This window comes from Scleropages formosus, chromosome 22 (assembly GCF_900964775.1).
Source record: "Scleropages formosus chromosome 22, fSclFor1.1, whole genome shotgun sequence".
NCBI classification, from domain to species: domain Eukaryota; kingdom Metazoa; phylum Chordata; class Actinopteri; order Osteoglossiformes; family Osteoglossidae; genus Scleropages; species Scleropages formosus.
The window spans coordinates 14,651,794-14,668,733 of record NC_041827.1 but is presented as its reverse complement, the minus strand read 5'-3'; the positions used below and the strand labels follow the sequence as shown (position 1 = coordinate 14,668,733).

The window sequence follows — 16,940 nt, the reverse complement described above, 5'->3', positions numbered from 1 at the left end:
AAAAAGGTCAATCTTGGGTTTGGAATAAACGCTGGACTGGTTTGAAACAAACCATTTGATTCAGCTCATCTGGATTCCCATCACGAGTCCTCAAAAACAACAAAGCAGTTGCAGAACAAGTATACTAAGTTTCTCACTTTCTCTTTTAAACATGGCTTAAAAATAAAGTAAAGCCTAAGGTTAATCAGCAGGAAACACACAACACTCAAAAAACACCAGTACAGCTTCAGAAAGATAGGCACGTATAACAACTCGGTCATAATATTCTACATGCACTCTAAAAATTCATTTTTTAAATGCTAAAACCAGGTTGGAAGCTGCGAACAGTGAGCGCAAATATACGAAGCAGAGGCAATAACACTAGTGGATCAGTCATGCCGGTAAGAACACGAAGCGAACAAAAATCCACTGGAAAGACGATGTCAAGAAACAAAAATAGACCGTAATGAGGAAGCAGCTGCACTCCGACTCTCTGCAAGCTCAACACACTCCCATCTTGTGGTGTTCGGCCAACACCGCCAATCATGGAAGCAAGTGGCTGTGCAAAGAAAATATGAGCAGGCTCTTCTGACTCACAAGCGTGCGAATCCCCGCACGTAGCAACTCCAGACGAGACTGAGCCGCACACACTTATTCCTGGAGAAACGTTGCCCGTTTCTTACGCTTTTCGAAGAAAGATTGGGTGACAAACTACGGCAAGTTCGGGATGCCACGGCCCGTGCGCGTTTCTGTGCTTGCGGACGGGCCCGGAACACGCGCCGATCCTCAGCTACCGGGACAGTGGGCTCCGAAACAAATTCGTGCCGTGACATCTCTCTCCGGCTTTGACGACTCCCTCCCTCCCCGATCACCTGTTCCATAGGTATGCCACTAAAGCATATTTGAGTGCCTTCCTAGCACAGCATGTGAGCCATGCCCAGAGCAGAGGAGAGTGGGAGTTCAGAGCATGTCCATCACCCCAAGTCGTCCTCCCTAAAAGCTCACCTTCCCCCAAAATGGCAACTGCAGCTTCGCCCCGGTTAAACACACCCAGTAGATTAGCAGCGCAAAAAAAAAAAAAGAAAAAAATGAGCACGAGACACGCGAGCTGCGGTGCCCTATATTCTCTAATCTGTGGTTTTACTCCAGTAAAGTCGTCCCTGTTGCAGAAGCTACGGAGTGGCGCTGGGCGGAAACTTGCCGTCACGTACCCGCCCGGGAGAGAAGCAGCGCGCTCCACACGGACGCGGCAACCGGCTCGGGGGAGGAAAAAAAAATTAAATAAATAAAAAGAAAACACTTAAAGCGCGGCAGGCACGTAACCAAGCACTGACAGAGCGCGTGTGTATTTATTCTCGTCTGTGTGTTGGATGAGGTTTCCCCTCAGGAATACGCCAGCGTCAGGAGGCAGCCGGGCGGCCAACGACGTGGCCGGTGGAGGCATCGGCACACCGTCGTGTCCGTTAACGGCTAATGGAGCCGCGCTTCCCCGGCTCGGCTGCTCCTCACACCGAGCGCCTATTGCCGGACACTTCACTGGAGGAAAAAAAAACACCATTTTATACACAGAACACACATACACTTCGAAGTTCTACGGCGAATCTTTGCTTTCTGCGCCCAGCTGTCCAGCGATGATGTTTAGCTAAGCTAGCAAGCTAACCAGACGGATTCGTGCGGTTTACGCCGGCCCGGTTTCCGTCATTTTCCCTTTTTTGCGCTTTACCTTCATGTCGTTCATGATGAGCTGGAAGAGCCCTCCCAACGCGCTGCACTCCTTCTCGATGCCCGCATCCATTTTCCGCGAAAACAGTCGCACTCCTCCTCCGTCCGTGTCGTGTGTGAACCGCGGCGAAGAATCCAAGCTACCAACTGGTTTTATTGACGCGGATCCGCCGGGGAAATAAACCCGCCCGCCGTCGTCGAACGTGGGCGCGAGACCGAGAGCAACTCCCGCGCGACGCAGCCGCTGTGTGCGCGCTCTCTCTGGAAAGACGCTCGAAGCCCTCAGCTTAGGCGGCACTCGGTCGCTTCTCCTCAGCGCGAGCAGCGGCGCCGTGCTGCTCAGCCCCAGGCAGGAAGGCGCGCGCACCCACAGCGAAGGCGGCAGCTAGTAGCTAGCACTCGTCCGCAGCCCTCCTCCTCCTATTCCCCATGCTTCCACAGCCGATAAATCTACCTTCCAGGCGCTGTGTCCCACTCTGTATTTCCCTTTATATCTCTACAGCGCTTCCACGCGCGTTTCGAAGGAACGTGCTCAAGTTTTAACCTGCGTTAACAGCACAGCGCTCTCCGCGCGTCCCTCCGCATTTCCTCGGTAACCGCACCGCTCCGGATTCCCTTTCCCACTTCAGGAACTTAGCACCGTCGGTGGGCGGAGCGAAGCCTTGGTGTGGGCGGGGCAATTGTAGTGTGGGCGGGGCTCGTGTTCCGATTGATCCGTTGTTGCCCGTTAAAATACATTCGAACCTCTTCTCATGGCCCAAAGCTTGGGCACCTACAAAGAATCTGTTTGCGTTATATAATTTTGGTATAAGGTAATAGAAAGTGGGATCTGAACATGTGCCTTAATAACTCGTCATGAATTGAGTAAAGCTAAAATGTATTATCAATAGTACTTACTGAGATACTGTTATATTGGGGGGGGGCAAGTTAGGCTTGCTTAAATATTGGCCCATTGGGGGGGTCCTATCTCCCCTGCCCCCCTAGACCACCCCTTGTTATGCCTATGATTTCCACACTCTTCTGTTTTTACTCCTGTTAAATTGCAGAAGTGGAATTTTCACAAAGCACCCCAGAGTTACTCATGACAAAGCATGTGAGGTTTGATTCATGATGGACGTAATGTGGTAAGTCAGCTTTTCCACATGGAGCATAGCATACACTTAAAGGCTTGGGTGTTTATGTACACCCATCATTTACTGTCATTTGGCCCCAAGTTCAGAATCATATTATGTACCTCTGTAGAAATACCATGCAGGAGGCTATTCTGAAAATACTAGAATGTGAGTAAAAATACCGTCAGTAACTTATTAAGTTTCACTTAAATGAAGGGACTGTTTGTAAAATTATATAGTTATTCAGCTAAGAAATTGATTAAAATATAAAGTAGAAAAAAAATTATCTTCATATATTTGTTGAGGAAAGCAGTTGGGATTGATGACTCACAAGATATGAGGAAAAATATTCTAATCTCATTTAAACTACCAGAAAATACAGCTTATCCCTTGACAGAGAGAGGGACATTTCGGTGCCTGACAGACACCCATCCCTGGGAGGGGGGTCAGGGGGTCAGAAGAATATGAGATAGGTGAAGATCAGGGCCCAGACCCCGCCATCTCAGCAGCCCTGTCTTTCGTCAGCTTGCTGTTGCAGCCGCAATAGTCCCACGTAATTATCTTATGATCACCCCACACACAAACACAGAAGTTCCTTTCATGGGATCTCTCAGTGACTGACACCTGCTACCGCACTGCACAAAAATGCCACAGTTTCCATACATGTGAGAAACAAGGAGCATGTTGTAGTTTACATTTAGCACGCTTCATTTCAATTCTATTATTTAATGGGTGAAGTATCAAATTTGTATAGTTGAGTTGCTTACAGTGATTCACTTTACTTGATTTCATCCAACCATCCATTTTCATTAACAGCTTGTCCCGATCAGGGTAGCGGAGGTCCAGAGCCTGTCCCAGAATCACTGTGTGCAAGGCAGGGTTTAGCCATTTATACAAAGTAGTCTCTAAATAACCAGTTGTGCTTGAATTTATGAGTGAATGTGTGCCTGTGTGGCTACCCTGTGATGGACTGCCATCCCATCCAGAGTGTATCCTGATCGGCTTGGCATCCTCTACTTTTGGGGTAGACTCCAGGTTGTCCTAACACTGTTTTGGACAACTAGTTATTTATAGTATGTGACTCCGTGTTCCTTATTGAGAAATGTTCATTCTCACCAGTGGTACAGTGGGTAGTCCTGATGCCTGACAATACCTTGGCTGTGAATGAAGGCTTGAGTCAAGCTCAGTATATGTGGAGTTTGCATGTTCTCCCCATGTCTCTAAGTTCCCTCCAATAGTCAAAAGACACATTTTGCAGATAACTTGGCAACGATAATTGCTTGTAGCGCAACTGGGTACCCTGCGATGGATGTGTTCTCTCCAGAGTTTAGCCCTTCTAGTTTTAGACCCTTCTGGGATAGGCTCTGGACTTTGGTGACCCTGACCAGAGTAAACAGTTATTGTGAGCGAGTGAGTGAGTGAGTTCATTATTACCAAGGTCAGAAATAAAATTATTCAAGGAGGGACTTAAAACAAAGCACAGGAGAGTTCAATGGACTTGTATATTTACAGGGATCCCTCAATTTACAAACTGTCTTTATCCAAAATGTTGGTATTATGACTCATCTTTTGATACCTAATTTTTGATTTACAGAACAAAAACATTGTACGATTGAAACAGAAGTCCTGCAATGTACTGTAGCTCGCATGTCTGCATCCTGATCTGTCTGTTAATGTGTTAGGAATATGTGTTGCTTTAAGAGAATGGGGCATAAGTGGTGAAGTGTATGTTATTGCACAGGAGTGTATGTCACCCAAACTGGGTGTTATTTAATTGAATGATTGCAAGACAGCAAAGTTATTAGTAGGAAAAGTTTAGTTCATGGCTCTTCAGATTTGTATACGCATTTTAGCAACAGTGTGCAGTTTTAGAAAGTTGTTCACAATAAATTCAATGTGCTTGATGGATTTTGGATTATTGCCTATCTTGCAAAGACCTGATCAATTAAAAAGTAAAGTGGGAATTAACCCAGAACAAACTAGTTTTGTAAATCAAGGGATACATGTTTATAAAACACTGCATTTTCATAGCATTACTCTTCTTGGTTTGATTTACAGTAGCTCAAGAGATAAATTTTGTGAGCTAAAAGGTCATCTCTGTTGAACCAGCAACAGGACTTCTGTAATCTATCCTGTATCATTGCTGTCAGAGGTTAAAAATAAGTTACACAATTCATCCATTGTTTATAACCACTTTTCCCTGTGGTGGGTCACTGGGATGAACACATGGAGGAAACCCATGAGAACATGGAAGAGCTGGTAAACTTCACACAGGCTGAGCTGCTTTTGAACCGACATCCAAATCCACAGCTGAGGAGCTACGATGGGCCATCACTGTTCCACCGTGTAGCCCTACGTTAAACACGTTCACTTCGACTTGTCTGCGTAACTTCCACTCTCAGCTGAAGAGGATCCCTTGGTACAGATGGAGGGCAGGAAGGTTTGCTGATATGGCAGAGAGCCTAATAAGGAATTCAGTGTTAATTAGACAGGCTGGGGCCGTCATATTCATAGCTTTGTTGCATGATACTAATAATTTCGGCACATTTAGCTGCCGATTTAATGAGGTTCCCTATTGCACTATTGTTATACCTAAACCTATTGGTTTCTATTTCAGCTCAGCTATCACAGTAATAAAGCTGTTAACTGGAGTAAATAATTAACTAAGCATCTCTTATTGAAAAGAACATGTCTGAAATTTCTTGCATGCATATTTTCATTTCCTTCCATGTAAAGAGCTCTCTAACTGAATAAAAACACTAATTTAAGTTAAACTGTTAAAATAAATTAAAATGATTAAAATTTCAAATTAAAATACATATCTGAAACAGCTTGTCCCAAGCGGGGTCGCGGCAAACCAGAGCCTAACCCGGCAACATAGGGCACAAGGCTGGAGGGGGAGGGGACACACCCAGAACGGGACGCCAGTCTGTCTCAAGGCACCCCAAGCGGGACTCGAACCCCACACCCACCGGCGAGCAGGACCCAGTCAAACCCACTGCACCACCGTGCCCCCTCCACAAATTAAAATATTGCTATACTATTATTACCTATGACATAATTCTAATTTAAGGGATTGCAAAGAAATAGTCATTGTATGAAAATGATGTAAACCGCAGAAGGTGTTTAGGCAGGAAAAAGAGGCCACCGCGTCGACACCGAAGATTTGTTCAAAGCACGGCACCTGGGAAACACAGACTGGGTGCGGGTGGAGAAATTGTAGCAAGTTATGAAAGGGCACAGAAACCATGGAGCGTTAACCATCATTCATCATCACTCACAGGGCGACGCACCAAAACATTTTCTGAGATGTACGTCACTTTGGAGAAAAGTGTCTGCTAAATGAGTAAATGTAAGCGTAAAACAACCACCGCTGGATTATATGTGAATACGGCACTTTTATTTCCACGTTTACAGGCATAGCACACATTTCTAAACACGGCACATCTCTGAAGCATGTTTTACAGGAATATATAATTAAAGAACTTTTTCTTCAGACGCGACACTCATTTTGGAGAAGTGACTGGCTGCTGAATTTTTCATTCTCAGCGGACGCCGCCCCCGGATCTGTCTCAGCGAATCAATCTCATTTGACGGTGTCAGCACCGCGAGCTTCAGCAAAGCTGCTGCGATTGTTATGCGTCCAAACAAGCCCGCGGAGACCATTAAAGGCAACAGTTTCTGGGATTTCTGCCGTAGCTAGGCTACAAACCTAAAGCACAGCCTGAGAAATACCTTGTTTTTCCAAAATGATTTGGTGATGAGCTGGTGGTGTCTCAATAGATGCATCTGCAAAATTACACAATCTGTGTCCTTTACAGTTGCTAATGGTTTAATGTTTTCTCCATATACCAAGTTGGAAGTTCACACGCGCAATATCTACAACTGCTTGGCCCGAGCGGGGTCGTGGCAAACCGGAGCCCAACCCAGCAACACAGGACACAAGGCTGGAGGGGACACACCCAGGACGGGACACCAGTCCATCGCAAGGCACCCCAAGCGGGACTCGAACCCCAGACCCACCACAGAGCAGGCCCCGGCCAAGCCCCCCCCCCATTCCTTACGTATTCAAGCTGAATATTTTTTCCCCTTACAGGCTAAGATGCAAATGGTGTAAGATGTAATAACACAAAAGGATATCTTGATGCGCTCACGAGCGATTGTACCACATAGGGATGCAGTACGGACAGTGAGCCGAGAGGCTCGTTACCCTTCGTTCACGTTACTGCTGGAAACCATACGATTCCAGTTTCGTCGCGGAAAAGCAACAGCGCGTTAGAAGGGCATTTTACAGGAAAATGAAGCTGCGCGACAGGAATGTCCGCAGCGGCCCATAGGAGGTGCTTTGAATGCTTTCTTAGGATGATCAAGGTTGCTTAGTCATAGTCAACAACCGCTTCGCGGTACAGCGGCGTGCGCAGCCTTGGCCATGCCGTTTCCGTTGAGTTCGCCGCCACCTAGTGGCAAGAAACTGCTCTACAGGACGCTTCACAACACGGGAGCGATGGAAAAGTGTTCTGTTCCCTTCCGCTTTGAGCTCGTGGCCCCCTGAAAAGCAGGATTGCTTTCAAAATCACTGTCTTAACTGAAAAAAGCCTGAAATGTAGTGGTTAGAGCTGTTACCTTTGGATCCAAATGTGGCAGGGCTGAATCCCCCCCTACAGCTCTAGTACCCTTGAGCAAAATACTTACCTTGAATTACCCTGCTGTATAAAAGGGTAAATATTTCTTATTTGCTTAACACTGTAAATCACTTTGGACAAAATTGTCAGCTAAATTAATTAAATCACACACAGTCTGAAACCACTTATCCTGAGCAGGGTTGCAGCAAACTGGAGTCTAACCTGCATGTGAATCATATTGCATTAAATTAAAAATGTATATCAATTCATAAATGAATAAATTAACACAAGTGAATCATATTGCTGTGCTACAGCTCAGCATTCAGTAGCAGTCCAGGCTCTGGGCCAGAACAGCTCCCTCTGCAGCTGGATCCTCACCACCTGTCTACTTGTAGTTTCGGTGAGTGAAAAAGTGACAATCATTACTAGCTATATCACATCACATCACTATTTTCTCTGAAAATATTTATGGACACTTGAGGACCCCCCCCCCCCCCCCCCCAGGAACTTTCACTAGAACCTTGAAGGGGTCTGCAGCCTAAGAAAGGATAAGAACCAGTGCCTTAAAACAGACCCGCAGACAGGAAGGGGGTAGCTGACTCCAGTATGTATCACTATTATTGCCTATATTTTTCATTCCCTCAAAACCGATCAGTTACACCCCAGAGCACATCAAAGGTTAAATCAGCTTCAACAAAGAAACAATTCAGCTGTAAAACAAAAAAGTACATTTATTAAATGTATTAATAAAAATATACACAACTCATAAATGTATAATGCATTCAATGAGGTTTTCATGAAGAAAGTGTAATTTAGATATGGTAGCAGCTCATAAAACAGTAATTTTATCTGTTCAGTGTATGAACACAGTATCAGGACTTCAACAATCCAGAGCTGATCATATGAAAAGGTCTGGGTATATAAAGCATAAGAAAACTCAGATTTCATATATACAAGCAAAAAAGCAAACATTTTAAAAAATATACAGAGACACAGGAGAGGGGAAAAAAAATCCCCCCCACCCTCTCCACAATGTTATTCAGAGATGCCCAAGCACCACAGAGCCAATTTTAACATACAGCCGTATCACATCTCATTCCAGAACTGATGTATGCCAGAGACATTTCAGTACTTGGGCAATGATGCTCTCCTTCTGCATTATTCATTCTGCCTCAAACTATGCTTTCAACATCGCCAGCATCCATTATTATACATCTGACACATTACATTTAAATATACACAACAGGTATGACAAATGGAAAACCAATCTCCAAAGATTAACCCAGAGCAACTAAGCCATGCCTCATTTTATGTATGAAAAGGGGCAGTATAAAAAAAAATTTAGTAAATACTGAAAAGGAATTGAGAAGATGGTAATGCCAAATGGGTTTGTGTACAAAAAAGAAAAGTAGGAAAGCATAGAGGGGTGAGCTAGTGGCTACCGGACCTGTATGTACAGCTTATGATCAGTTGTCTCACCCCGTTGAGCTGCAATCTGCTGGCCCTCAGTCTTGCTGCCTTGTTTTCAGTTTTACCAGGAAAAACTGCAGTGAGAAGGACAGCAGTTCTTGGGGCTGGTCAGGGCTGGCAACCCCCATGTGTGAGCTCTGCTTGGTGGCAGCTGTGCTTGTAATGACCTCTATCATGGAACGAATGGTCTATTCACATTACTAGAAACAGAAGCATTAGTCAAGGACTTGGGCTAATTTGTCTTGGATGCAGAATAACTAATCGGAGAATGATATTTAAAGCCATCTCAAACTGCACAACGGCTTTAACAGTGTAAACCAAACATGCAGAATGTTGAGGATTCACTCAATTTTCCATTGAATTCAGTTATGCTAATTGAGACTGCTATACTTAATGTAATTAGCATTGACATTTATATAATTCATTTATTCTGTGACTTTTCATTAACAATCAGACAGAAGATTAGCAAAACGGGTTCAGTTTTAATATGGTGGAAAATGTCAGTTCTCATTTCGCATGACCTGTGAAACTGGACAAGCGCTCACTGAGAAAGGACAAGAGAAGATACAAATGGTGTACATCAAGCAGTTTACCGGAGAGAACTTGCAGGCTTAGCTGCAGCCATCCGCCAGCAACAGTACTGAGACCTGCTGGCCTCTTGCAAAACAGCAGATCCTGCCACTGAAATGAGGAAGCTACTTCAACCAGTGGGGTCTGGAGCTGGAACCAGTAGCAATTTCAGTTGCTGTCAGTTTTCTGAAGGGATCACAGCCCCAGTCCCAGCACAGATTGGATTTTAACTGAGTGCTTCACAAAAACAAATAGTTGCACAAGACAGCTCTTTCATTACTGAAGGAACAGCCCTGAAAGGGCAGCAGGCAGTGCAGATCCCTCAGGACTCCTGGGGCATGGGTTTAAATCTGGCTCAGGGCACATTGAGCCTGCCCATATTACCCATATTTGCACTTGGTTCCTCCCATCATCTAGAGATATGGGTTTCAGGTTAACTGGCAAGTGTAAAGTGCCCATAGTGTTTCTGTAAGCATGTAGGTGTGCAAGACTGCCACACCATGTATTTGCATCCCTTTAGGGGTGGACCCTGCGCTTCCACAATAAGCTCTAGACCAGTATGACCCTGACCTGGCCAAACAGTTACTGTTAAATAATGGATCAATCCGAGTCAAACACCTCTGTGCGGGACATTGTTCTGAGATTAAATACCGATTGAGTGCGGTACAGAACTGATTTCCAGGTAGGTCAACTCATTTCTCCCTCTTCAAGTTTTAGAAGATATAGTCTCACATTTTGCATGACACAATATGCAATATTTAGGCTTTAAAGATTACAACTGAAATTACAGTGATACCACCATTTAGACCTGAATCAAAGTACTATACTGTGGTATAATGAGCTGGGGCCATAAACTAGCACAGGCGGCCACAACCGGAGCCCAATGATCTGCACCTCAAAAGCAGCCATTTATGAAAGAGCCGCAAGGCCACTGAAGGCCGGGAGCAATGGGTCTGATCTTCCATCTACAGCACACAGCAGTCTAGCACCAACAAGAAACCATGCCCACACAATGCGGTCTAGATGTCTTCACTGCTGGTCCTGCTGAGGGCAGCAGGTTGCGCTTCTGTGTTTTGAGCTTCTCCTTACCCAGCCCTGCCTGGGATTTTGACCAATTCCACACCTCTGGCCTAGTAAGAATTAAGCATACAGGGCATCTGAAAGCCGTAGTCGCTGTGGGGAACTCTGTTCCCTGGCACGCTGCCGCCTAGCAAGGTCAACAGCGATGGCAAGAGCGCCACCCTTGAGGAAACGTACAAAGTTCTCCCCAACCAGTGGGCCCATGGCATACAGGCTAGGCTCCTGCACACATTCATAGGTGTATGGGTCCACATCTATGGGGTTGCGCCTGCAGCTGATGGGTTCCTGGGGGTGCAGGCCCAAGGACTGCCCGTTCTTTGGTAGGAAGGACAGGTTGGGGTGGGAGCCAATCAGAACCAACGCCATGGAGATGTTCAGGATCGTATGGTGACCTTCTTCATCCTCCAGCACACACTTGTGGTCAGGCTTGAAGGCCACAACAAAATGCTTGGGAAAGCTGACATAGCCAGGGTATGAATCAGAGCAGGACAAAGACATGTCAGATCGAGGCACCAGATTGGTCCCAGAACCTGCAACCCTTGCGCCGAGCCAGTGCTGCTGCTGGGTCATCATCTGGTATACCTTGTGGTACTCAGGGTAAAGTACTTTGGGTAGCTGGTTGAAGATGAGCTCTGGGTCCGACACAGAGCGCCTGAAGGCATGGTACACAGGTGTGTTGTGATGATGCGTAGCTAGGACTGCATCTGCTGCTGTCAGCCCAGCCCCCACCACCAGCACTGGGTCTGAAGTATGGTCTAAGCGTCCGTCTGCAATGGCCACTTCCAGGTCCCAAAAGCTGTGGCACACAAACGGCAGGTTCTCGCCCTCCACCCCCAGCCATGCTGGGGTGTCATGGGTACCTGTGGCTAGGACCACATTCTCTGCACAAACGGTGAAGGGCAGCTCCATATCCTCACCCCCTGCCTCCACTCTTCTTTGCAGGCCCTGCACTTCCCACACTGAGGGACTGGCATCCTTAAAGGTGATGCGATGCAGAGAAGTCACAGTGGTGCTGTTCACAAAGTTCTTTTGTAGCCCCATCTGGGTGACATAGTGCTGGTAATAGGAGGCAATCTCTGCTGGAGTGGCGCGGTCATTGCGTACATTCCTGGAACACAGGCAGGTCGCATATGCTTTACCAAGAAGTGCAAAGCACTCAAGGGACATTTTATACACCCACGACGCATAAACCCTTATGAGAATTCATCTTTACAAGCAAAAGTAATTTGCACCAGAAAGCTTGCATTATGAACAATCAACTCAAATTTGTAAGAAATGCCTAGAGGAACAGAAGTGTCATAACTCTAAACATGAGGCACAGGTGTGCATTTCCACTAGCACCACAACAAGGTGTTTCTCAGTTGCATGCTACCAGAAACAATGGAAGCAGTTCAAGGAGACATACCTGCGTTTATCTCGCACCCAGTCTTTCAGCTTGAGTCCTGGGAGCTCCATCCAGTTGGCCAAGCTGAGTGTGAGCATGGATCCCTCCATCGCCTGGGGAAAGAACAGGTGAGATAAACAAGTGCAGAAAGGCAGCTCACACACACACACCCTACTGTGCAAGTTCTGGATTTCTACAACCTTGCCCAAATGAGCCTGACCGCAAAAAATGCAAAACAAGTACAGCAATGTCACTTGCTTACATTCCTCCATCACAGTAAGCTGAACTTAAAGAAACTTCTACAGGCTAGTGTCTAGGCTCACATCCACCACTTGGTTCTTTCATAAGATTATATTGGCAGTTCTGTAGCCATGTGTACTTGAGTAATTTTAATGGAATCCTTAAAATTACTCCATGTCACATGGGTAAAGATAAAAAAAAAAGCTCTCACATGCCAAGCTCCGCCAGGGGGACCCTTGCCCAGGACTAGGTGAGGGATTGCACGCTCTGGCTCATAGCACCACAGCAACGGGGAGGCACAATCCAGGCCAAAGTCACTGCCTGGCATGAGGAGTGAGTCAAAGAGCACTGCCACTTGGTTGGAGGAGCGGCCCTCCAGCCCTTCACAGAGGTACTCCAGGTCCTAGACAAGGAATGAGTCATACTGGTCATGCAGAGCCAACTAGCCCATTAAATATTCATGGTGCTGAAACCCTAGATGAACCAAATGGCGTAGAATCACGCGAAGCCATGTGGATGTTCAGAAAAACATGAATACACTGCATGGTGGTTGAGGAAACAGGAGCTGGACATACCTGCTCCAGTAAAGACAAGTGGGGCTCCTGCTGCAGTTTGGCCTGTAGCATAGCGTTTGGGTGAGTGCCCTCGGGCGACACGTAAGGAATATGTCCAGACAGCAGGTATGACAAGCAGATCCCAGACGGCCCATTACCTGTAAGCAAATGGAACTGGATGAGAAATATTACACTTGGAACATGGCAATATTAAGAATAAAAAGGGAGGGAGAAGGAATGAATGCAAAATTTGTATAATTTAGGTGATTTTCTACATGGGAGCTTACAATATTAGTTTCATATACCAACAATTGTTGACTATTTACACAACTGGGTAAATTTTACTGGAGCAATTAAGTGCTTTGATCAGAGGTACTGTAGGTGGAACAGGGAAATGAATTGCAATATGACAGCTCCAACATTTATGCTACCAACTTCCCCTAAATTTAGAAATAAAGATAAAACCTTAGGAATAGAAGCTCAATTAATTGAAGGCCATTTGACAGCCACTGAGGGGCATATCTAGCATTGCCCAAGTCATCCCCTTCTCTAGCAGTGAGACTGTCACTGGTCCCAAATGCTCAGCCTGTTCTTACCAATGATGACCACAGGCAGGACACCTCCAGAGAGAGCTTTGCTGTCATCTAGCTCCATGCCTGCTCTGCTGGCTCTGAAATTACAGCAGCAATTAGAACAGCATTAGAACTCACCCCTAACCGTCCCCAGTTGAACATTGCAGCGTTTAACACAGACCCTGAGCAATTCCACACAAGAGAAGAGGGGGAGAAGAAGGAGAGGGGGGGGGGAAAAAAAAAAAAAAAAAAAAAAAAACCAACCTTTTCAAGGCCTAACTGAACAAAGCAGGCTAAGATATTAAAACATTAGGTTTCTTCCTGTCAAGGAAGAGAATGTATCCAAAAACAAAAAGAAAAGATTACAGCTTGCATGCCAACAGGTCTCTGAAATAGAGACCTTCCAGATAGAGCTCCACTTTATATACACTGTATGAATGTGACTGCCAGCAAGGTGAACACCACAGTGGAAGCGACACGTGGGAGGTACAGCTCCAGCACGTGCGCCAAACCGCCTTGCAGCAACAGCGCGCATGCGGTTACACAATGAATGGCAGAGTAACCGTGACTCAGCACAATATTTAAAGGGCCAGCAGCACAATTTCCAAGAGCGGTCTCAGGACATGCTGGAGAACATGTGCACACATGCACGCACACTGCTGGAATCCCACCGTCTCGGTGGCGCAGAGTGCCAAATACCCCGGACCATAGCACACAATCACAACGTGCAAGTAGCAAAAGCAAGGAATGCTCCAAATGGAAACTTTTGTCACCACCCTAACTGAGCAATGTCTGACCTAGAGAAGCCCTTACAAGAAGGGGCAAGGAGAAGTGATAGAAGGGAAAAGTTTTACACAGGGGAGGGAACTTCAACAGGCAACTATGACTAACTGGAAAGAGCAGGTCTGTAATTAAACACTCTTCTGCTTGAAATTCAACATGGAGGACAGACCTTTACCTGCCAGTTTCCCCTCAAGGTAATTTACACTTATGCACCCTACAATTAAATACCCATTCAAACAGGTGAATAATTTTACTGGCAGAATCTTATGGTAAGGACCTTGCTCAAAAGTACCAAAACCAGAGGTGGGATTCAAACCTGTGGCATTTGGATCCAAAAGGTAGAAGTGCTACCCCACTATTCCACAAGCTGCCGAGCAGAGTACAGAAACCGTCAGCTTCGTGCTCATGCCAACAAAATCTGGGCTCAAACACTGCCTGTCCTATATTATATTTAGCAACTAGGATTACAACTCTCAAATTACAGAAATGACACATTCTCCAATAAGGATTTTCTCCACCCATTACTGAACGGTTGTTTCATTGCATATGCATGAAAACAAACTTCTGCCAGGGCCATGAAATAAGTCATGACTAATTGTCACAATCATACAGTATTGCATGTCCTCCAGATTTGCATTCTTTTCATAACCTGCAAGGCAGCAGTGCATCTAATTTATCTGGTACATTGGTGAATGCATTATTCACACAGCCTGATATTACAGCATTTTGGCGTGCGAGTAAACGCATAGGTGTGGACAAGAACCTTTTAGTTGTGACATTTGTACCACCCCTCAAACAAAGGTTCTTTGCCTGTGGCAGCAGTATCAGACATAGGTTTGCAAAATACATAGCCAAATAACAGGTTTAGCAGTAAAAGAGCAATTTTTTGAGCTGACTTTGAGCAGACTCAGCATCTATCATTATCCATTAGCACTGATACCAGTGCAGAGCTGTAATGGTCTGGAGCCTATACCTTACACAGAATGCTGGTCTATCGCAGGCCCCTCACACAAAGCACACACTTTGGACAGTTTATGGTTCGCAATGCTCCTGATACACATCTTTGGATTGTGGGGGGGGGGGGGGGGGGGGGAGAAACGGACAGGACATGCCAACTCCACAGAGGCCAAGCCGGCCCACGCCAGACTAATTCAGCGGAAACCGAAAACCATGGCGTGCCATTTGACACAGCACTGCTTCTCACGATGCACTACCACGACGACCAAGTCCTGGAAAGCTGTTCCCGGTGCAGGACACCTGTGTGCTGCAGCCCTGCTTGGTAGCAAAGGCACAATGATACCTGGTGGAACAGTACATGGGCAAATTGGAGGGGGGGAGGAGAAGGAACCCCCCCCCCCCCCCAACAGGAATGTAAAGAGGAGTCAAAGAAAAAAAGCACATGAAAGCAGACACATAGAGCACAAGTGGGAGATGGAGTTACGCCAAGGTCTCAACGCCTGCAGGGTGTGCGTTGCATCCCACACCCACCTTGGAGCGCTTCTGCAGATAAGGAAGGACACACTTTAAAACTGATACTATAGCCCAAGGACAGGAAAAGTACTTTTCTAGTCTTAAGTTAAGATGGTAGTAGCTACTGGTCAGGGGTAAACCTTAACTTTATTCTTACATAAAGAATTTCAAGAGCCCCCCAAGGGGAGGAAAAAAAAAAAAAAAAAAACCCCAAAAGAGGACCATTGGTGTCGCATAATGGATTTGGGTAATGAGTTTCAGGGAAACAAAAAAAAAAAAAAAAAGTGTTTAGAACCAAGGGTTTCCCCACACACCCCCACACACACACACACACACACACACACACACACACACACACACACACACACACACACACACACTTTGAGGCCAACAACCGGCTACAGACAGACGGTCCGACAGAAGGGTCTGCGCGCGCGCATGGTAACCGGATTTTCATTCATTCATTAAAACCCCTCTAACCCGGTTGTAGGTTTCTAGAAAAATCCCTTCAACCTCATTTGCCATGCCACACATCATGCCCGGGTTACACGTTTACACGTTCAGAATCGAGAACTATATTATATAATCGCATTTTGAAATACAGATAGTGATCAAACACCAAAACGCGAATACGAATAAGGAACAAAAAAAATACAAGATCAAAAAGCAATAACGTTGAATACTCACCGCCCTGACTCGTTCCACTTCTTGGAAATAAAGCGGCCCGCTATTTATGATAACTACGGAACGCGGTGACTACAAACCACCGTACTGCGAACAAACGTGCGCCATAGACCTGCCATGAGAAGAGAAAGACCCGCACCACACTGGCCGTGCACTCTCTTTATTGGACGAAAGTTGGTGACGCGCAACGACGTTTTCAACTGCTATAGGTCAGCAGAAAACAGCGTTTTTCCTCGCGCAGTGTAAATGATGAACTTAAAATGAGCTACAGTCCAACTGGAAGCCTGTGCGTCGAGCAAAGCAACGTACATAAACACTTTATACAACAGACGTATATATAGTGGGGATTTTTGTAACTCAGTGGAACGACCTGGCGATCTACCCTTTTTTGTTCTGTCGGAAAATGGTTTTTTTTTTTTTTTTTGGATTTTACCCGTGACATACTAAAAATGTGCGGAGCCGTTAAGCACCGTTGCTTTCCTGAATGTTGAGTACAACTCATGGAGTTACGAACACATAAACAGAATAAAAACATACTAGAGCCGTTGGTGCTGGTAACCAAGCAGAAGCTCATAGTCGGCAAGAATGTCTCTCTTCACTCTTGGCAGCGCCCGAGGACTGTCGCAGTCTCAGCCGAATCTTCTAGAACGGCTCAGCTCGCGCCTCTTTCCCGCCACTCACTCAGGCACGCCGAAAAG

The 16,940-nt window shown here is 45.9% G+C and overlaps 2 protein-coding genes across 6 annotated transcripts in view; both read right to left on the bottom strand.

The window, feature by feature from the left end:
- mtss1 (MTSS I-BAR domain containing 1) overlaps positions 1 to 2,316 on the bottom strand; it is a 50,485-nt gene extending 48,169 nt beyond the window's left edge. For all 4 annotated transcript variants that reach the window (XM_018742310.2, XM_018742311.2, XM_018742312.2 and 1 more), the window contains exon 1: positions 1,703 to 2,316. In XM_018742310.2, the coding sequence (XP_018597826.1) occupies positions 1,703 to 1,774 (72 nt within the window). In that variant the 5' untranslated portion in view covers positions 1,775 to 2,316. The remainder of the gene's footprint in view (positions 1 to 1,702) is intronic.
- A 5,832-nt stretch (positions 2,317 to 8,148) lies between these two features.
- On the bottom strand, positions 8,149 to 16,361 carry osgn1 (oxidative stress induced growth inhibitor 1). 2 transcript variants are annotated; one of them, XM_018742216.2, is made up of 6 exons: positions 16,246 to 16,361; positions 13,330 to 13,403; positions 12,755 to 12,891; positions 12,391 to 12,582; positions 11,961 to 12,052; positions 8,149 to 11,663 (listed from the first exon to the last, which is right to left on the bottom strand). In XM_018742216.2, the coding sequence occupies exons 2-6, from the start codon at positions 13,385 to 13,387 to the stop codon at positions 10,616 to 10,618; spliced, it is 1,527 nt and encodes a 508-aa protein (XP_018597732.1). In that variant the 5' UTR covers positions 13,388 to 13,403; positions 16,246 to 16,361; the 3' UTR covers positions 8,149 to 10,615. The 2 variants fall into 2 exon arrangements, with proteins under 2 accessions (XP_018597732.1, XP_018597733.1); XM_018742217.2 differs by lacking the exon at positions 16,246 to 16,361 and adding an exon at positions 13,570 to 13,592.
- Positions 16,362 to 16,940: the final 579 nt, after the last annotated feature.